This window comes from Zosterops lateralis, assembly GCF_965231275.1.
Source record: "Zosterops lateralis genome assembly, chromosome: Z".
NCBI lineage: Eukaryota > Metazoa > Chordata > Aves > Passeriformes > Zosteropidae > Zosterops > Zosterops lateralis.
In genome coordinates this window covers 59,530,258-59,552,411 of record NC_139800.1, presented here as the reverse complement: position 1 = coordinate 59,552,411, position 22,154 = coordinate 59,530,258, and the positions used below count along the sequence as shown (strand labels likewise).

General features: G+C 38.3%; 1 protein-coding gene across 3 annotated transcripts in view; it reads left to right on the top strand.

Moving 5' to 3' along the window:
• Nucleotides 1–695: 695 nt before the first annotated feature.
• TMEM161B (transmembrane protein 161B) overlaps nt 696–22,154 on the top strand; it is a 36,656-nt gene continuing 15,197 nt past the window's right edge. For all 3 annotated transcript variants that reach the window (XM_083883889.1, XM_083883888.1, XM_083883890.1), the window contains exons 1-5: nt 696–772; nt 8,361–8,464; nt 12,850–12,930; nt 17,291–17,388; nt 19,018–19,174. In XM_083883889.1, the coding sequence (XP_083740015.1) occupies nt 770–772; nt 8,361–8,464; nt 12,850–12,930; nt 17,291–17,388; nt 19,018–19,174 (443 nt within the window). In that variant the 5' untranslated portion in view covers nt 696–769. The remainder of the gene's footprint in view (nt 773–8,360; nt 8,465–12,849; nt 12,931–17,290; nt 17,389–19,017; nt 19,175–22,154) is intronic.

Sequence of the window (22,154 nt, the reverse complement as noted above, 5' to 3'; positions counted from 1 at the left end):
GTTCAAGCAAAATACGCCTATTTGTTTCCAGCTCGCACATCAGGGACCACAGCGATGCATTTAAAACCGCACAATTTACGACAAAACTGTTGAGCGACGCGACTGTTTTCGAGCGCTCCTTTGGGTCAGGCTATCCAGGTGTGTCCCTTCCGGACAGGCGGTGTGCAGTACTGGGTATTCTGAAGGAGGACACCTGTTTCCCCGGGGCCAAGCAACTCGGCCCGTTCCGGGGAGAGCCGGCCCAGGAACCGCCACCCGCGGCCATGGCTGGGCATGGGCCCCGGCACTTCCGCCCTCACCCGCACCGCTGCGCATGCGCAGCACCGGCACGGGGGAGGGCACCGTGACCTCGGCGCATGCTCACTCAAGAGTCGGCGGCGGCGGGGAAGTTCCGCCCTCGGGACGAGCCCCGCATCACGTGGTCGGGGTCGCGGCCGTGCCCCGGCCGGGCCGGGCTGTCCCCGCGGCGCCTGACAGGGCTGTGGCCAAGGAGCCCGCGGGCCGTGCGCCGCGGTAGGCGTCTCTGCCTTTTCGGCTTATCGCCGGTCCGCGGGCGTGGAGCGGGGAGGCCGGGGCTGTCCGTCGCGGCGCGGTCTCAGCGCTCCAGTGCCCCGGCCGCTCAGGCAGCTGGCGGGACAGCCCAGGCGGGCCTTGTTGGTGGCGGGCTCTCGGCGTGACCTCGGCGTGCGCCGGTCGAGCTGCGGGCGGGCGGATTTATGTGCCGGGAGTGGGGCCGAGCCGGGCGGCAGCGGCGGCTGGCGCGGGCACCATGGTGAGCGGGGCCAGGAGCGGGGCGCCCAGGGCCGCTCGTCCCCCGCGGCTCGGGGCTGAGCCGCTGCAGGCCCCGTCCCTGGCCGTGGGCACAGCTCGGGGGTTCGGGCGCGCCGGGGGTGGAGGGGTGACGCCATCGGGCTCTGTAACGGGGGCTCGTGAAGGGAACACCGCGGCGGCCGCTGCCCCCGCGATCTCACACCGGCACGGCTCCACCGCCCGGGCGTTGTTTCCCTCTCTGCAGCATTTCCACTGGGAAGTAGAGCGAGCCGCTGCCCTTAGTGCTGTGTAACGGGGTCAGGATATCTCATTGTAAATGCACGGGATTTTTGTCCCTCTCTGTAACTATCTGACAGCAGGTGTAGGGGGGTGGGCGCTGGTCTGGTCTACCCTCTCTGCAATGAAATGGCCTCAGGCTAGGACGTTGGAAATACAAACTAGATTCTAGAAAAAAGGAAATTCACTGTTGGGGTCGTCAGGCACTGTAATAAATTTCCCAGCGAGGCAGTGGAATCACGATCCCTGGAAGTGTTTTAGAAACGTTTGCACCTAGTGCTCGGTGATGTATTTTAATGATTCAGAGATTACAGTGGCAGTGCTGGGTTGACACTTGGACTTGATGATCTTAAGTTCTTCTCCAGCGTTGATTCTATAACTCTTGCTGGATCTCCTTAAGTCCCCTGTAAATGGAGCATGTATGTGATCTTAGATATATCCTGAAACCTTTGCCAGGCGCTTTTGTTACTTGCTGCCACAGTTCACACTTGGTGCTTTGGGTCGTGTCACAGCTGCCGTGTGTGCTGTGGCAGCACGTGTGTTCATAGAATCATAGAGCATTTGGGGCTGGAAGGGATCTCATCGAAAAAGTCCCACCTCAAATTGCTTTTCACAGCAAGTATTTCAGCACAGCTACAATTTATTGGGCTAAGTGTAGTGCACAATGAATGACCTTGTAGAATAGGAGAAGAAGAACAAGGATTAGTGTAATTTCTGCTAATGATGTAACCCTGTTGGGTATATGTTGCTTCAGTAGAGTAGGCTAAGTATTTAATGAATATTAATTTATATAAAGATGCATTTCTATAGAATTATGCTGCGTTTTGTATTTAGATCTGAGTTGTTGCATAAAACACTGGAGTTGATTTGCTCAGCTTTTAACAAACTTATATTTGAGATACAAGGAACAAGGTCTGCAGATATAAAAACATATTTTGCATGTGCCATTAATGTATTATATTTCTCTTCCGTATGACTATATGGACATAAGTGTCAATATGTTAACTATGGCACCAGTGTTTGTTCATTGATCTAAGTCTTAAGAAATGCACTTTACAAATATATTTTTGATAAAATCTGCCTTTAAACTGTTTTCATACTTAAAAGTTTAATCATGTTATTCAAAAAAAGAGTACTTTTTATAGGGCGAGTTCTGGCTTATGAAAGGAGTTGTATTTTTTTCTCATGAAGTTTTTTTTTTTTTTTCTTTTTTTTTTCCTTTTCTGCAGGGGTTAAAATATTTATTCAAAAGGCTCCTCTCATTTGAGGAGTGCATGAGTTCTGTGATCTGGTCTTGGAAACTACATTTGCAAACTTGCAAGCAAAAAAGCTTTTCCTTTCAGTGTAGGTCCTCATTTGAATTAATTGAGTGCTTGCTTGTGTTGCCTAATGGAGTTAAAGATCAGGTCCAGTTTTCTTTGCTGGGTGCTGGTAGTGTGAGCAAATAATCTTTGTGTGCAGTTCCATGATGTAAGCAAAGGCAAAAGGTTGTGCTCTTTGGAAGCTGAATTTTCCAGTTTCAAAGCAACAGGAGAATAAAACATTCCTCAGTTTCTTTTGTACCAAGAGGCCTCGAAATCAAGATATAAATGTCAGCACCTGCCAAGCTGGGTCTGTCAGGACTCACCTGTGCAGCTGGAATGCCAAGCCGTGACTTTGAGCTCTGCACAAGTGTCTTAATCTTTGTAAGACTATGATGTTTTAGACTGTTAAGCAGAGGCCTTAAAGGCTTTTCACTTTTTATACTTTGAATGATCTTTGTAATGGCAGAGCCTGTTCTTTAAAAAGCAAATCTTCTAAAAAGAGTAGGAACTTCTGTAGTTCCTACTTGTCTTATTTGTGGAAGTATTGGGGAAACTAGATTTTGAAAATCTTGGAAAAGTAATAATGGAATATAACCTTCTTTTGCCTCTATAGTACATAATTTCTGTGAACTAGTTTTACTTATAATTTAATAATATATTCCATATATATTGGTGTTCATGGCAACAGGTGCTCTGTATTGCCTTTTTGTAACAATGGTAAATTTACATATTTATAAATGCTCTTGTTCCATCCGTGAGATTTCTATAGCAGTAATTTGATTGGCCTGATGACTACTAGTTCTGTTATCTTTGTGCTTAGAGGGCTTCAGTGGTAAATTAAGCAAGACTGTCAGGTAAAATGCTGGTCACCAACTAAAGCATAATTTTGGTTTCAAATGAATCACCTTGTTTTAAAAGAAGTCATGCACATCTGAGTCCTTCCACACAGCAGTTTATGGCTCTTCTTTGACTCTGTGGAAAGATGCTGGTCAAGAGAGAAATGACCTTTGGGTGCGAGCAATGCTGTGAGGGTGAGCAGTTGAGTGGTAGTATTGAACACCTTGTATGTTCTTCTGGCCACTTTATGCATCTTTTGTTGTAAACAGTGATAGGTGTGTGAAAATTCTAATCAGGGAAGCCTTGGTCATGAGAATAGAAAAAAAAGTAAAAATCTGAATTTGTTGAAGAGTTCTCTTGGCATAAATTTCTTTTCCAAAATTAGGTGTATGAATGTCTGATTTTTACAAATAATAGGATTTGAACTGTCTAAGATTGCTGACTACAGCTGTTCTGTGAAAGTAGTCCTTTTCACAGGAAACATTCACTTTAAGGTGTTGCACAGCAAGCTCACTTTTCTTTGGCCTTCCTATATAGTATTTTCTACTGTTAGGAAACAGTTTTGAATTGCATTTATGTTTCAGGACAACACTATCTTGCTTTTGCAAGCTGGAGCTTTAGTATGGATAAAAACATTCAGAGAAAAGTTTGCATATGAAGAAAAATTTATAAGGGGAAAAGTCTCATTTACAGCAAAAACAATAATGTGTCAGCTATTAAATGGCATTTCAAAGGCGGTTGTATTGATTTATCTTCCGGACTTCACAAATGCCATTGCACTTTTTAAATTTTTGTTATATTCTCTTACAAATCTTGGTGGCCACTACTGTTACACCTTTTCAATTTCTTACTTGAAAAATCACAGCCATGTTAGTGTACTGTTTGTGTGCTACCATTGAAGATACTGTTATTCCCTCTGTTAACATTTGTAGATTACTCGAGCTGTGTTAAAACCTTGTTTTTACAATACTTGCCACTTCAGAAAATAGGCGGTGGGTATTAAATTTCTGAGCGTGAAAGTGTGAATGGGATTCTACCAGCTGTTTTTCAGTCATGCAGTTGTGTCCCTACTGCATTCCTGGTGCATACAGGAAACAGTTGACTTCAGCTTAAGGCCCTCATCTTGTAATGGAGGAGATAGTTACTGCCAGAGAGCAAGTAGTTTCAAAGTCCTGTGTAAAGCTGGGTATTTGAATTATTTGTGATACGTACATAGATGGTAAAGGGAAGAAAAGACGGAAGCCCCTGCCCTTTTACTGCAGGTAAGGAGGAATAACCTTGGGCAAGGTCAAAATAAGGAGACTGGAGTGGTGTCTTTGCATAATACAATCAACCTTGTCTGTCTTTGTACTTCATGTTCTATAAATCATTTAATGATCAAAAGAAAAATGTTCTTTAGGTAGAAGTACTTTTAAAAATTCGTTGGGGTTTTTATTTTGTTACTCTGAGATAGCTGTTGGTGTTTTATAAGTACACTTAATGTGTAGATAAGAGTATTGTAACTTTATCTTAATTGCTTATTCTTAGTTTTTGTCCTTCTACTAATCAGCAAGTCTCTCCTCAGGGTGTAGTATAAAAGACGGTGAAAACCAAAGTCCAGGATATACTTCATTCTACCTTACACTTTTGCCTTTTCAGCCTGCCTTTTTTTCCTACTAATTTAAAGAAATTTGTCAATCTTCACTTCAATGTAACTGCTAAAACTATTCTTGTGGACCACTTAATGTATTTTCTTCTGTGTTTAATTTAAAGCTTTTTTATAACGTGTGTTGTGTTACTCAAACAAAGGTAGGAATGCCATGGTTGCTGGAGGATTGGGAAGTGAACACAGTGCTCAAGACTTCTGAGGCACATCTCTTCAGAGATCTTCCTGTGTGGCAGAAACGCGGCCAGACTGCAGTTTATCAGACCATGTTGCTGCTGCATGGCTGTGCCATTTCAATCTGATTTTTGACCAGGAGGTTGCTTGTCAGCCTGTGTTTTGCAGACAATCTGACTTACATGCTCAGCTTTGGTCCCCATGCTTCCCAGCATTAGAGAGACTGACAGAAATGTCTTTGATCAGCAGAATACACACCTCTCTCTCTCTAGTGTCTTGAACTTGGATTTTAAGTTTTAAGCAGCAAAGCTGAAGCATGAAAGGGACATAGATGTATATGGAATCAGTGTTGAAGGCCTTATGAAATGGTTTAAATTCCACAAACTATTCTATAACTGCAGACACTTTATTTAATAATTATGCAGCAGTTCCTCATCCCTTAACGTGTGAGTAGTGCTTCTCTTAGTTTTGAGTCGAGGTGATCACTGATTTTGTGCTAATTACTTCAACACAGATCAGGTGGTGGGCTCCAGGGTTTGTTTACCGGAGGTCCTCAAAACCCCATATAGTGTTGGCTTTGCCATTGAGCATCTTCCCCCTCAAACATACTACTCTATTCCTCATACTATAGATTTTTAAAGTTGTAGATTTCTGATTAAAATCTAAACTCTGTCCTCTAATTTAGCGTATGCTAGTAGAGGATGTAAGATGCTGGTGAAAACCAACATGTTAACTTCATTTATGTTTCTGAAATGAGTGGTTTTGAATTTAAACTGATATTAGTGTAAAGTGAACACTCAGAAGCATGGAGGAGACTGGATCTAGACAGAGCCTGAATTGAACCCTGTATTTGAGGAAGGAGAGAAAATGTGTTCTAGTGTTGTAATATGGGGTAGTTTGGGATATTGTAGATTTTTCTGGAGTGTATTACTAAACATACAAGAGTGTAAACACATCCAGGCAAAAAGGTAGGATTGCAAAAAGTCATACTGTGCACATAGCATGTTATTTTGACTCACTGTGTCATCTACTGTGTTCTGTGACTAGTGTTCTTGGCAGGTTGTAGGAAGATAAATGCAGTGGATTTTTTAAAATTTCTTGTGACACCTTTTCTCTATTAGCATATTGCTTGTGATTGATTACAGACCTTCAGGAATCGGGAAAAATGCCCATCTAAGGCATATATATACATACACTTTTTAATTGCCTAGAGTGTAGAAAAATACCAGAAGGGTATTTCCTCCACAAAGTAAAAATTAAGTTTAGAGGTATCATTGGTGTTATAGGTTTGATTGTTTGTTTTTTCAAGTTGCTTAAAACTTGCTAAGTTATTTTCATTTGTATACTGAAAGGGTTGTGGGTATTTCTATTTTTGTCAAATACAGCAGTAACTTCATGGGCATGAGCACTATAAATTTCTGCTGGAAAGGGGTAGATAGGGTGTAGAATGACATTCAGTGGCAAAAAGAAATTGCTCATAATGGGTTCTGTTAGAATGTGCAGCTTTTGCTTGAATAAGGAAATGAGTTTCTGTTGAACTTTTAAGTAGTCTCTTAAATTGTAAGTATTTAAATTTAAGATGTATTAAGATGTACCTATTAAATGTATATGTATATTTTAAGATGTACATATTAAATGTAAGTATTTAAATTAAATTGTAAGGCTCAGCTAGTAGACCTGTTGCTGTGTATAAAAATAGCTGCATCAATTTGGATCTCTTTCCCTCTTCTTGTCTTGAGTTAAGGCTTTTTCTTTCCCATAAAAATAGGAAGCTCTAGGAGTAAATTATGAGACATACTGGCACCTGATTAGGCTGTGCTTCTAATAAAAACATTACCCTAGAGAGGTATTAATGTAAGTTCACCCTGAGAGAGTGAATTCTGAGAATAATGGCTTAGTAGAGAGGCTAGTTGAGGGGACAGTGATTTCTCTCTTATATTGGGTGGAAGTGGTTAGGGCTTAGTGTAAGATGATCAGAATAAACATTTGATTTTAAAATGGTTTATTTTGCACCCAAAGGGTGTATATACTTCCTTATCAATTTAGTGATGTAAGTATAGCATATATGTTATGCATGCAGCTGGTAACACTTTCTTTCATTAAGAATATGCTTCCCTTAGCTGGGGACTTGTGGAATTGGTACGAGTAATCTATGTGCAGAACTATGCATAATGTTTAATAAAGGTTGAGTGTTCAAGTGCATACAGCTCTTGATCCTGATATCAGTGAAACAGAACATAAACAAAAGTAAAGTTTTATTTTTTTAGGTACCTCAAGGAGTTGATGGCATCAAAGTGTAGAAACAGTAGAAATTTCAGGGAGGGAGAAGGTGAAGAGGCTCTTTTGCGCCAAAGAAACTTGGTGGTATCTGACCCCCCTCCAGAGGTGTAACTTCAAAGTATAAAAAAGTAGCACCTACTTCTAATTGATAAATGGCACTGTGTCATGAGACATGTGGTAACTATTGGAAGTGTTTATAAATACTTAAATGACAATTAGTGCTGTCTCAATCTCCCTCAATCATGTTAAATTATAGATGATAATGTATATCCAAAACATTTCATCTGCCTATGTTTTTTAATAAAAGCAGTATTGACGCAATTTCTATTTCACTAAAGGAGAAAGCATTGAAGGAAGGAAAGAGTAGAACTTTCCTTACTGCACTATTTAGGATGAAAGATTATACTGCTGAAAGGGAGGAAGGAGGTTGATGAAGACTTGTAGGTTAACAGCTCATTGCAAAACAAGTGTTGATAGCAGGGACTTGGCTTGTACGACCACGGGATTCTCTCTTGAAGTGCAAGGACTGCTAAGACAGAACAGTATCCACCTGACCACATGGGACAAGAGCATCTTTGCCAGTAGTCTGGCTTAACTGGTATTTAGACTAGGACTTAGAGAGGAAAGAGGTGATGACCCTCAAATCAAGAGGCAAAGGTGGTGGACTGAGCTGGTAAGCTAAGGATGAGGATGAGGGGAGAGGGGTCCTTGAAAACAACTGATCAGAGAAGATAGAAACCCACACATGTAGGTAAACAAAGAAGAAATATCTGTACATAGATAACGAGGCCAACATTGTGAGGGGGAGGATTTTAGACCTCTTCAGGGAGATTAGCTGTGGTGGTCTGGGAATGCCTTTTCTTTTTGATGAAGTTTGTAAGTGATGAAGTTTGCAAGTTTCAGAGAAACTTTTTTTAAAACTGCTACAGTATTCTGCCCTCTCCCTCCCCCCATTCCTCCCCAGTGTATCCTGCCCGTTATACAGAGTGTTATTAAATTGGGTGTTTTTTTAAAGATATTTCACCACTTTTCTAAAACACATACTGACTTGTTATTAACTTACTTCTCTACAGGGTGTGATAGGTGTACAGTTGGTGGTAACCATGGTAATGGCTAGTGTCATACAGAAGATCATACCTCACTATTCTCTTGCTCGTTGGCTTCTCTGTAGTGGCAGGTAAGATAAGTGTGAATATGGTAATACAGTTATGCATCAGAGTAGTAACAGTAAAACATACTGATTGAGTTTGGTTTTTTTAAAGTAATTGACTTTTATTAAATTTATTACCATAGCATTGTTACACCTGATTTGTGGACTCAAGGCAAAAAGACAGTGTTACTGTAAAAGAACATACTTGTTTGTTGTTATTAATTGTATCAGTCGTAAAGTTAATTGTTGCCCAGCTCTTATATTTAAGGTACAAAGGACATCCTTTAATATTAAAAAGCTAAATTGAATACAAGATACTGAAGAATAAGAGGATTTTCTTTTCCTCTGTGCTGTCTCTATGTTGTTGATAATCTGCCTCCTGATTAGCCTTGTATAGGAAGAGTGCTTAGGTATATATTAAAAAATTCTATTCCTTTCTAATATGTCAAAGGACAGGATTAGTATAAATTTCAGTACACTACTTCCTTGTAACAATAGATCAAACAGATAGAATGAGTTGCAAGGGGAGCCTTCCCTGTGTGGCTGTATCCATAATAACAATGAAAAACAGCAGCTGTTTTGAATATGAATCAGTATGTTAAATATTAAAAGGAATCATAGATACTATGTTTTTTTGGTAGAAAGAACACTTTGTATGATTAACAGTGTGCTGTTTTTTGTAACTGTTAAAATTTTGAGAATATAAAATCTTTACTGCCTGCTTTCTGAAGGAGTGTCCTTGAATAATAACGTACTCCACAGGAGTACAAGTCTTTCTATTGACTTTTTTTCCCTTTGCATCTCATAATTATCAACTTGTACTTTTTAATTAGTCTAGATTTCATCACCCATCAAACTGCTAATGAGAAGTGACTGTAAATGTTGTTTACATGTTTTTTAGGTACAACAGAAAACAGTAATTGTCAGGTGGATAATACAAACAGGAATCATACTCTTAATTGTCGTGTGAAGTTTCAGTGTTAACCATATTGGTAGGGTGTTTATTGATCACATTTCTTGTGCTGTAAAAAGAGCATGACACTAATGAATATGAAACTAACTGCCTACCATTTTTTTAAGGTGTGTCATCATGAGAGTCTTTTTTATCAGCAATTATCCAAATGACATATTATGCCTTTTATGTCTAAGATTGATTTAAACTTTTATTTGAAATTTTAAATATCTAATTGCTCTTATATTGACAAAATAATTTGTCAATATTATACCCATGTTCTTCATTCTGGTGAAGTTTTCCCTCACTGTATCCTTGTTTTAAGGGATGCCATGTACTAGTGATAGGGAGAAGTTTGCTGTTCAAGTATTTTTCAAATCCATTTCTCAAGCAGGATTTCAGCACTTGTGCTTAGGTAATTCTGCTCTTACTGAAGTCAGTGGGAGTTTTATTGCCTTCCATGTTAGTAGCCTGGAAAAATTAGTTGTTGCTTTTCAGTTTTATTTATCTGGTAATTGTAATTATAATTTTTATTTATCTGGTAATTGTAATTTCAGGCACTCTGAACAATTCCCTGAATACAGGAATTGTACAGAGTCAGAAATAATCCTGTGTTCTAGCAATACAAATAAATGAGAAGAAATCTGAATTTTAATAGCAGAAAGAGAAGCCGTTATTTTCTTGGTGCACCTGATAAACTCTCTTTCATCTTTAACCCATTTCTCCTTAGTGCTGTCTTTTTGTCAGCGGTGTTTGACAGACCTGTGTGGGTGGGGTGGTAGAGGGTTTTATACACGTAAATGTTCAGTTGTTCCAGGTACAGGCACACTTCTAAAGCCAATCCAGCTAAGGAAAAATTACCACCTGCTCCTCCTTACTTTTGTTAGTAGACTTCAACCAGTCTTTGGTATCTTTGTTTTCTAAGTGACTTCGAATGTCTTGCTTCTAAAGGATTGGCAGACAAGACAGATCTGAAGTGTCTGTAGATAGCCTTTGCTAAATGGGAGGGAGGGTAAACATGTTATCAGACAAGACAGAAACACGAAGTGACCAGTTTGTTTAACAATGCCTATATGTGTTTATGGGAAGTCCATTAAAAGGAAACAAAGACTGTTCAAAATCTAAAAGAATTGTTAGGATAGACAAACTCAAGGTAATTACTTGTTAATGGAATAAATAGCTATCATTGACTCTTGAATAGCAATTTACATAAATTTGTTAAGAAATACAAACTTCTTCAATCAGTGCTATTTTCAGAGCTTGGATGCATCTAAATAGACTTACTGAAACATTTGGCAGCCTGAATATCTATGTAGGCTTTGCAGTATTTTTAACTGATAAAACAAACTCTACCCAAAACATTGTTTTTAAGTTGCTCAGCTATTTCAGTTATTATGCTTTTAGGCCATGTCAGGAAGACAGGAGAATATGGATGTTTTGTTGTGGATTCGTTAATGATCTTTATTCAAATTAACTAGGGCATGTCTGTGTGTCTGTTGTTACTCAGACTGACTTGGATATGTCAAAGCCACAAGGTTGTGGGATTTCAGTTTTAAGCATATGTAAGCTAAAACAGATATAAACCACTTTTTATTAGCTCTATCTTTATGAAAATGTTTGTTCAAATCTCTTGGTTTTGAGATTTTAAATGCAAGGTATGTAGGGTTTATCAGTTGAAAAATACCAAAACTCTTAATCCTATTAATTGTAATTAGGTGTCACTTGCAGCGTTTTTCCATAGTGTAATTAGGAGCAAATTGTGGCCTAATTTGTGGTTTGATTTGTGTTAGCATGCTACACAGAACAAGAACTTTCTTTGTTCTACTGCATTAGGTACTATTTCTCTGTGCAGGAAAGGTTTTGAAAAATTTCTTTACCTAATAGGTGGTTTTCATCACTAGCATCCTAAGTTCAAGTTAGGGTGATGTGCTAAATGACAAAACAGGAGAATATATCTGTGCTTTTTCACAATTGTTTTGGGTCATGTGAAAGATAGAAGTTAACATCTCCAAAGTAGTTTGGCTTCTTGGATGAAAAGCTTGTTCCTCTGGTTTGTTTGTGTCTCAGTCTTGAAATCTCTTTTGCAGCAAAGTTTGCAAATCACAACTGGTCTCAACTGGACCATACATAATAAAAATAAATTAATGAAGTAACTTTCACTCTTACTTATACAAAATTCAGTTCCTTTTTTTTCCCATCCAAAACTGTGTTCATGCAAAATTCGTAATATTTGTTGTTTTCAGTTTTGGAACTGGCAGTGAATTCCTTCAATGGAAATTTGCAATGTGCCATGATTTGATGTTATGTTGGCTAGTACTAGCTTTCTTTTCTCTTGAAGAGATCCAAAGATGAAGGGAAGCCTTTCTAAAACAGCTGGGAATGAAGTTTTGTCAAATGGCTTGAGATTGTTTGAGTTTTGATGCCTTCCAAATTTGTCTTTGCTAACTTTTTGAAATTGCATCTGACATCATCTCTAATTCACCAACATAGATTTGAATGGTCCTACTTGATGAAGTTTTCTTAATGTGAGGGGTGGATGTGGTTTCCTTTGTCATGGTGGCAGTTAGTGGCCTTCTACTTTGTCACACATTTCTCAAGTGTGTTCTTGTCTTCTTTGCCTCAGCATTTCAGAGTGGAGATTATAGTGATATGCTTCCTTGCATCTGGACAGTAACCTTCCCTTGAATGTGGAAAAGGCTTTGTTTCAGCTTCTAAGCTTTTTGCCATACTTAGAGATTTAGGTAAAATACAACATCTTAGACACCTGACCATCTCTGTTTGTGCCCTTCAGAATTTCCATGCCATTTCTTGCCTTTTAGCTGAATGAGCAACGAATGGTGCATTGATCTGTGAAAGTGGAAGAACTTGTAGGTGAACTATGTGTAAATTAGTGATTTTTTTTTTTAATAGCACTTTTTTTAGTAGAAGTTGAAGATATCACTGAGGAAATGTTCAAAGAAAGGGATGCTCATGTTACAATTTGCCTTGCTTAAGAAAAATCACTGGTAATGATTATTAGATAATAGATATTTCAGATTCTGGAAAATTTCTGTATCTGGAGGAGATATACTTTATTAAGTCATTTAGAATATGGTTCTGATGAGTAACTATAGTGTTATAATTCTTATAGTGAACTTTCCCAGCTTATATAACTGTGTTTGCTGTATTTGATGATATCTTTAAAAGTTGGTGTTTTGAGAACTGAAGACTTTCATGTGAATGACAAAGTGGCAAAGCTTTCTAATTATGTATAAATGCCTCATCTGCTGAAGAGAACTGAGCTCTAGCTGTTGTTCAGTTCAGGCAGGGTTGGTACTGGCACACAAAGGTGCCTTGCTTAGGAGTGACAAATGACAAGTGACTTAGTATATAAATCTGTGTTGTGATACGGTTTTTTTGAACCCATGCTCTAAATTGCTAATAATGATATTGTTTTACTTGCGAATTTCTTTTTCTTTAGCTTGCGGTGGTATCAGCATCCCACTGAAGAAGAACTGCGGATTCTTGCAGGGAAGCAAAGAGGGAAGAGTAAAAAAGATAGGTAAATACTTGTTTTAAGCTTGTCTTCCCCCACCTTTTGGCCTTTTTTCAGCATGATATGGTTCATGTAATAACTTTGCCAGCCTACTTTTGTCTTAGCATGAGTTAAAAACTGCTAGTTGCATATGACTGCTCTGCTTGCATTAAGTGTCACAGTTCTTTACTGAAACATGTTCTTTCAGTTTAACAGAGTTGGAGATTCCCAAATTGTGCAGAATGGGTTAATTTCTGTCCACAAAATGGTCTGTGAAATGCTAATTTGATGGCAGGGGTTTTTTAGTGAATGTATGCATTTAGATGAAAACTGAGGAAACAAATCTTAGGACTGTAGCTCTTCATCTTGAAGCAAGAGAAGAAAGATTTAGTATATTAGTTCAACATAGGATTACTATGAGCTGCCACTCTTAACACAGCTGTGAAAAAGGTAAATTGGCTCCTAGGATGTATTATGTGAAATGTTTCCAGTGAAGAGAGAGGGAAATATTAATCGTCTTGGACAAGACACCAATGAACTTTATCTGGATTACTGTGTACAGTTCTGATCACTTGTGTTCAAGAAAAAAATAATTTTTTATGTAAATAGGTGAACAGACTTGCTAGGATCATCCAGGAAACAAAATCTGTCTTACTCAAGGAGACTGAAAGATCTGGGCTTGTTGAATCTATGGAAAGACAACTGAGGGGATGGAAAAATTACTCTTTCAGCCTAAGATGGAAATAGATTTCTGGTATTCATGAGGTTCTGAACAACCATACCAGAAGTATAGCTGTGTCAAGAGCTGAGACATCTTGAGGTGGTGGAGCTCGCCATGTTGATGAAATATTTCTAAATTTGCTTTGTTTAGAACCCAAACAACTCTGGTTTTCTTTTTGGCAACACAGGAGCTTTACTCTAGTTCTGTTTCTCCTATCCTAGTATGAACTGTCTTATAAATCTTAAGATTTAAATTAATTTCTGCACTGTTTATATAATTTTTCCTCCTGTTTTCTAGCTCTTAAGCAGCATGGTTAGCAGTCTTAGTTGCCTCATTTAGGTTGGAAGAGACCTTTGAGATCATCTAGTCCAATCACATGTCAGTTGGAACATGGCCCTAAGGGCCACATCCAGTAATTTCTTGAACACCTCCAGGGATGATGACTCCACTGCACAATGCCTAGGAAGGGCAGCCCGTTCCAATTCCATGACAAAATTCCTCTTGAGGTCCATTCTGAACCTAACCTGGCACAGCTTGAAGCTGGGTCCTCTTATCCTGTCACTATTTAACCTTGAGAAGTGACTATCCCCTGCTTGGCTACAGCCATCCCTCAGGCAGTTGTAGAGAGAAAGAAGGTTTCCTGTGAACCTCCTTTTATCCAGGCTGAGCCCTATCAGCTCCTTCATTCTCTCCTCATCAAACTTTTACTCCAGACCCTTTCCCAGTTCCATGGCCCTTCTCCGGACTTGCTCCAGCACCTCAATGTCTTTCTGGTTTTGAGGGGCCCAAAACTGAACGCAGGATTCTAGGTGTGACCTCACCAGTGCTGAGTACAGATACAGTCACTGCCCTGGTTCTGCTGCCCACACTATGTCTGACAGGATGTCCTTGGTCCTCTTGGCCCCCTAGGCCCGTGTTGCCTTATGTTCAGCCACTGCTAACCAGCAGCCCCAGATCCTCTTCCACTGGGCAGTTTTCAAATGACTCTGCCCCGTCCTGTAGCACTGCATGTGGTTGTTGATTCAAGTATAGGACCCAGTACTTGGTGTTGTTGAACCTCGTGTCAGTGGTGTCAGCCCATCAATCCAGCCTGTCCAGATCCCTCAGCAGAGCCTTTCTGCCCTTCAGGAAATCAGCACTCCCATACAACTTAGTGTTTGGAAAATTTATTGAGGGTGCCCTCCATCTCCTTGTACAAGTGATCTATAAAGATGTTTAACAGGACAGGGCCCAATACTGAGCCTTGTGGAACTCTATTAGTGACCAGCTGCCAACTGGATGCAGCATCATTCACCACCATTCTCTGGGTTACATTGTTCCTTGTAAAGTAGTAATTTTTTTCTTTTTGCAACGTTTCTTAAAATTAATAACCTTTTTTTATCTTAACAGTTTTCTTGTGACAAAAGTGAGGCAAAATAATCGTGAATAAGATCATAATTTATAATTACCCATTTAACCAGGGATATTTATTCATATACGAAATAACTTTAATTATGTAATTATAAGTTTAAGTCCACTCATAGGAGCCTTATACTGAAAAACACAATTACACTGCCAAATAATAATTGTATTTTGCTCTTACTGCCTTTCCTCAGCCTTGCCAGTGTTTTGCAATAGTAGTAGTAGGTGATTTTACCAGAGTGAATGTTAATCGTAGGGGAATATAAAACTTCAGAGAAGCTAAAACAGTAACGTAGAGCCTTAAATGATCTTTGCTTTGCTTTGCTTTGCTCATTTAACAGCTGAATGAATAATAAATTATTTTTTAATGAATAAATGTACGTCTGTGTCCTTGAAAGAAGTGACTCTTGTTCAGGAAGAACCATAGTTATGTGGGATTTGTTCCTGTGGAGTTGGTTTGGATTTACTGTTTTAGGTTGCAAAAAATGGAATGTACATCTTGTGAGCCACCTCAACAAGGAGATGGTGTGGGAGAAAAAAGGATGTTTGATACTCGCCATGATAAAGAATACTTTCCAAGATGAAGAATCTGCTTTGTCAAGCCCATAGTCTTGCAAAGTGTAATACCTGCTCCTTAAATACACTCTCAGTCTGAACTAATTTAAAGATAAATGATTAAAGGAGATACAAGGAGGTTGCTTGAGAATTTGCCTTGGAAACAGCTGTAGTGTGAAATTTTAGTTAATTTTATTCAGTGCATATCACACTTCAGGATACTATGCTGTAAGTTTTAGGAGAACAGGAATATTAGGCAGGTTTTCTGTTTCAGAATAGTTGGTATTATGTGAAATTGTTAGGCTAATGAAAAGGTCCATAGCTACTGTGCATTACTTTGAAGTAAAGCATTCAGTGATCCTGGGTATGATCTGTCTGTGCCTCTTGGATTGTGGAGCCCCTGGGGTAATTAAAATGTAGGAACACTTAAGTTTTGTTGAAATGGCTTCAGTGGTAAAAATGCACATATCACTCAAGATGATAGTACTCCTGGATACAGGCTGTAGGAAAATAATCAGGAGTAGAGCTGGGGGCAGGGAAGAACACAGGGGCTTGCAGGTAGTCTAGTCTTTGGGCAGTATTTGGGACTTTTTGTGTATATTCACACAACTTCTGTATATTCAACAACAATTTTTTGTGTAATGGTTTAGATTCCTGTTTACAGTCTGTCCATTAAAATTCTTGTGCTTCAGGTTATACTAAGCATTAATATAACCTGAAAAATTTTATTAATGCTTTCTTGTTGTATTTTTCTCTCACATGTGAGCTGAGATGAAAACATTCCTGAAAACTAAGTTTGTGATTGTTTTCTTTTTAATGCTTATATCCCAATAATTTGTTTTTCTATGGAAAATCCACCTTTCCTTTTCTAATATCAGAGATGGTATTCTAAAATGTGGCAGTTTATTGTTTCCTTTTAGTCTTTTAGAGGCTTTAAGTTTTAGGTTTGATTTTTTTTTAATCTAACAAAACATCTTCTGATCTCCTTTAATGATATTTTGTTTTTTAATGGTGGGAGAGGGAAGTTTTGCATAGTTAGTAATGCTCATCTACCAGACCAAATTCTTCAGCTTTGTTCATGTTCTTTTAAGAGTGTGCTGGGTTTTTTAACTTGAAGGCTGCTAGTGTGACTTAATTTCAGAGAAGCAGAGATCATGATACTGGTATAGTTTGAGAGCTCCAGATGAAAAATGCCTTTTGTTCTAAATACACACATTATTGGATTAGAAAGATACCTTAAATTGCCTTCACTTGATGGTTAGTAGGTTGGACCTTTCAAGAATCTAGGTTGGTTCAGCTTGTGTGATGTACCTGCTTGTTGTGACAAGAAGGACTGATGCAAGTTTTTTCTTTTTTTTGACCTTGGGAACACCCTGTAGCTCTGGATAGAAAATCAGTGGGCCAAAGTAAATACTGTCCCCTGGGTCTTGACCCAATACATGCTCAGATTGAAGCATCTGGAAACCATTTAAAACCATATCACAATAGGATGTCAGAGTCTGTCAAGATATAGTTGGGAGCCATCGCCATATCTGGTTATTTGCCAAGATTTGAACTTGAAGTTCTACTTTTATCTAGAGACCTAAAAATATTTGTATTTGGGGAAAAAAAAGCATTCCGCATTTTTCTAAAATTTGAAATGTTATTATATATTGAAAAAATCTATTTTGTCATACCCATGCTTGTACTATCTATTTATTTATTTTACAGAAAATATAATGGTCATATTGAAAACAAACCCTTAACCATTCCAAAAGATATTGATCTTCATCTGGAAACAAAATCTGTAACAGAAAGGGACACTATTGGTAAGAGTATGCAAACAATAATATATTATTTCTGAAATATCTTGGTTCTTTCTATCAAGTATTTATTTGTAATTAATGCTAAAATATATTTTTTTTGTAGACAGTGAATGAATAGTCAAAAACAAGAAAGCAGGTAGTACGGCTAAGTCTCTTTTCGAGTACCATGAGTGGCAGACATTTAATAGCAGTGTTGTGGAAAGGGATGAGTAGATGAAATCCAGCATGAAGTCCAACTGTTGTATCAGGCATCCATAGCAATATGAGACAACAGTGGAAGAATTATATCATAGTCTGTTCAAAATAGAGGTTTTAGCTTTGTACAAGGAAATAACAATTGGCAGATGTCAAGTCATATACTTTCTGCTCATCTAAAATAGGAAATGTGCTGTAGCATTGGAACCTAAGCCCTTTCAACCATACATCTCAAACATTCAGGTAAAATGCTTAAAAACTGCAAGTGACAGTATAGAAATATGCAGCATTAAGTGTTTTGGAAGGTACAATTTTATTAGATGATAATTTTTGATTATTAAATCATAATCAGTCATTCTGTTACAGAAAGTTCATATTTATATGTTCTCTGTATAAATATACAAAGAAAGGATGCATATTCCTATGCAGATTTCTCAGCTTAAATTGTAGGAGACAGCATTTGTGTAACAGAAATGAAAATTTTGAAGTAAAAAAACCCAAAGCATTCACAGGTTTCAATTAGTGTTGCTTTCCGGAAATTATCACATTTAATTATCAGCCTGAGTGATAGAGGATAGAGTTCAACTGTGCTTGAAAAGTAATGTATACAATTTGTTTGTAAATCTAACTATACTGTTACTGCAAAACAAGTGTAGGACTTGGAAATACCTACATTTGCCCAATTTCCTGTCTATGCCAACAGATAGTAAAGTCAAACATTTAGTAATGTTTTTTTTGCTTTCAAATTGTGTAAATGTAGAGAAGGTGTTTGGGAGGGACAATTTGTGTTGTCACAAATGTTTTTTTGCAGTTTCCAACTACTATAGGAACTCTCTCCATAACATCCAGCCTGTGTGCAGCCAGTATGATCCTCGGAATTTTTACAGTGACGTTTACACAATGATTATTGCTTTATAGGATGTATTAACAAAATCTTGATGAGCAAGCCATCAGTATCTTAGATGGTGGCATTTGTAAAATAAAAATAACTATTTATTTGTAAAATAATAAGTGATAGCCAGTGAGATTTTAATCTTTAGCAAAGGGTCGAAACAAATAAAGAAATCCTCTTACCTGGAATTGCAGACAGACTCAACTGGAAAACTGTTTACTCTCTGTGTTGTGAAATCTAAATCAAGTATGCTTTCTGGATTTAGAATGTTAAAAGCTGAAGTGATAAAATAGTAAAACCTTATAGCCTTATAAATTTGAGTAGTAATCAAGTATTAGATGACAGAAGTAAATAATGAAGTTCACATTGTTGAGTAACTTTTTCATTGTTGTTGCATTTCACTTGGCTGATTTGAATCTACCTAAACTTCACTTTAGTACCCTTAAAACACAATTGAAAACCTCTTTTAATTGCTACTCTATTCTATGTACTTCTGTAACTGCCATAAAATATATCTTTAACATTCACAAACTTATATTTTTCAGCATTGCATTACTTTCCGGAATATCAGTGGTTGGTGGATTTCACTGTTGCCGCTACGGTTGTGTATGTGGTGACAGAAGCCTATTACAGCATTATGAAGCCCTCGCAAGAAATGAATATCAGCATAGTGTGGTGTTTGCTTGTCTTGGCTTTTGCAGTGTATCCTTTTCTGTTTTGTTGAATCCCCCTCTACCTGTTCCAGATAGTTTACATCATTCTGCAATTTGTATAAATCTCTGTGCTATTGATGGGTGGGATACAAAAATATTTAGCGTTTGGAAGAAGGGTCCTGTAAGCTAATGCCATTGTTGAATAATATATATGCTGTACATGCTCTTGTAAATGCTGGCGTCTTTAGCTTGTTAACATTAATACCAGACCATTTAGGAGAAAAATACATGTATGCAAATATAGTTGGTGCTCACCTGCAGTATGTAGTGGTTCTAAACTAACTTGATTTTGCTCAATTTGGCAATCAGAAATAGTTATGTGTACAGAAAGTACAGCTGTTGAAGAAGTTTGGAAATTCACTGCGTGTTTTTTGTTTTCAGTGTATTTAATCTGATACTTCTTGATCAGAACAGTACAGTGATATGTATATCACTGTATATATGTATATATGTATATATATGTTTATTGCAAAAACACATGCATGAGTTCATAATTTCAACATACATTCAAGGCATTCTTACAGAGAGAGTTGTAAGAACTGAGCTCTGTGAATAGCTAAACTCACATTTGAAACTGGGGGAAACAAAAGTGGAGTATTTGGGAAACAGGCATTTTCAAACCATAAAATTTTTGTTTTGTTATGGAGAAGACAGTTAATTTTTTATTTTTTTTTTAACTGGAGAAGACAGTATCAGACATAGATGCTTGCATGGTAATTAATTGCGTTCCACATATGAATCCAGACACACATTTTAAGGAGGAAAGTTGCAGTTTAAAGTTATGATAGGGGATAAAGCAGTGGAATTGAATAAGGGCTTCTAAGAGTGCAGATTTTAGAAAGGTGAACTCGAAAGTGAATTGCTACAGCTCCTCTGCTCCTTCAGCAGCTGAGAGCAGATAAAGTACCAAGTTACAGTTGATAAACCTCTTGAATATTCAAAATTGTTTCCTCTGTATAAATGCTAGTTCTTCTTTAGAGATTCTTAATGTGTTGTGTTTTGTTCAGTTGGTTAGCAGTATATATTAGCAGTAGCTGGTGGTGGTGTGTAAACCCTTGAACTCCAATGTTTGGTTCCATTTGGCTGAGAGTTCTGAATATGCTTCATGCTTGCCTGTCTTTGATAATTATTAAAATGTGTGCTGCCTTTATAGTATGGACAGGAGTTTTTTTCTAAATAGACTGAAATATAAATGGTCGAAGTATTCCAGAATTTCTGCTTGTAATGTATAAGAACTTGCTTGAAGAGAAAGCCAACCCACATCTGGAAAAGAGAATGTCAGTAGCATGCTTCCAGATCAGATGTTTCCCCTTTGACATGTCAGTGAATAGATCCATGGTCCAAACAATTGTTTTTCTAGTCTGCTGTGAGAAGACAATCAGTGCCTGGCTCTTGGGCACCTTTTTATTGTATTATAGCTGTAGTATAGGTAATACATAGTTGTTTTATATTCTGTTTTATTTTTTGGTGAGAAGTCGGGAATTTTAGTTTAATTTTTGCAGAAGGAAGGAGAAAGAGGTGGTTACTGTTTAAAAAATCAGAAGTAATAGCCAACACCTTTTGCTCTGATTTTGAGGATGATGGGGTGTTTAATAGAACTAATGGAAAAACAAGCTTCTAATAGTAAAGTCACAATGTACTCTTAGATTCATTGGTGACAATGCCCTGTTTGCTTCATCTCTTGTATCTCAGGAGTAATCAATTTAAATAACACTTTAGTAGTTGCAATTCTAAGTGAAATAGAGTTGTGAATTACATATTGTAGGAAAATCCACTGCAGTACCAGTTTCTTACTGTGGTTTTGTACACTGCCCTATCATTGCTTTCATTTGGTCATTAATTCAGGGCAAAACTTCTAAAAATATTGAAGTTGCCTGTCAATGCAAGATTTTTGTCTCAGTACTGTGAATGGGCAAGTAGATTACTTAGAGTCTGTGCTTAGTACCTGTATGAGGAGTTAGTGGCACTACCAGGAAATACAGTCTAAACTTTTTATCAGCCTTAACATCTCCATAACTGTGTTAACATAACTTATTCCATGTATTACAGCTTTTGAGGTGAAGGAGGTACAATGCAGAGGCATTGGTAACAATTCTTGTGGTCCCTGGAACCTAGTCAGATGAGGTTTCAAAAGAGGTTTATTCATGTGTTGTGACATCAGGCTTTTGGAATGCAGAGAGTACCTAAAACTTTTCAACTAATCCATAACTCAGTATGTCAAGACCAGAAATGATTCTGTGATAATGGAATATTCAGAAAAAATTATTTTTGACAGAAAGCAGTCAACATGTCAAAGTTAAATATAGAACAGTTTTGTGTTTTGCTGATAAGTGTTTCTTCTGTTTTATGCCTGTGTGTTGAGAGGTGAAAAGTTGTACTAAGGATACAAAGCAAGTTTGCAGATGATAGAAAACTGGGAGGAGCTGTTGAAGGCAGGGTGGCCCTGCAGAGCAACCTCCACAAAGTAGAGGTCTGGGCAGTCACCAACCATACTGCATTCAACAAGGGAAAGTGCTGGATTCTGAACCTGGGATGGGGCAACCCTGGTTGTATGGGCACACCAGGGAGTCTGGAAAGCAGTAGCATGGAAAAGGACCTGGGCTGCTGGTTGACAGAAAGTTGAATGTGAGTCAGCGGTGTCCTGTGGCAGCCAGGAGGGCAGAGTGTGGCCCAGCATGGCCAGTCAGGCAAGAAAAGGTATTGTCCTGCACTGAGACAGGCATTCAGCTATTAGAGAGCATCTAAAGGAGGCCACGAGGATGATGAAGAAGGGGGAGCCGTATGAGGAATGGGTGAGGTCACTTGTTCTCTTCAGCCTGGAGTAGAGGCAACTGAGGAGAGACCTCTCTGCAGTCTGCAACTTCCTCATGAGGGAAGAGGAGGGACAGACACTGATCTCTTCTCTGTGGTGACAGTGACAGGACTCGAGTAAATGGCATAAAGTTAAGTCAGGGGAGATTGATTTAGAT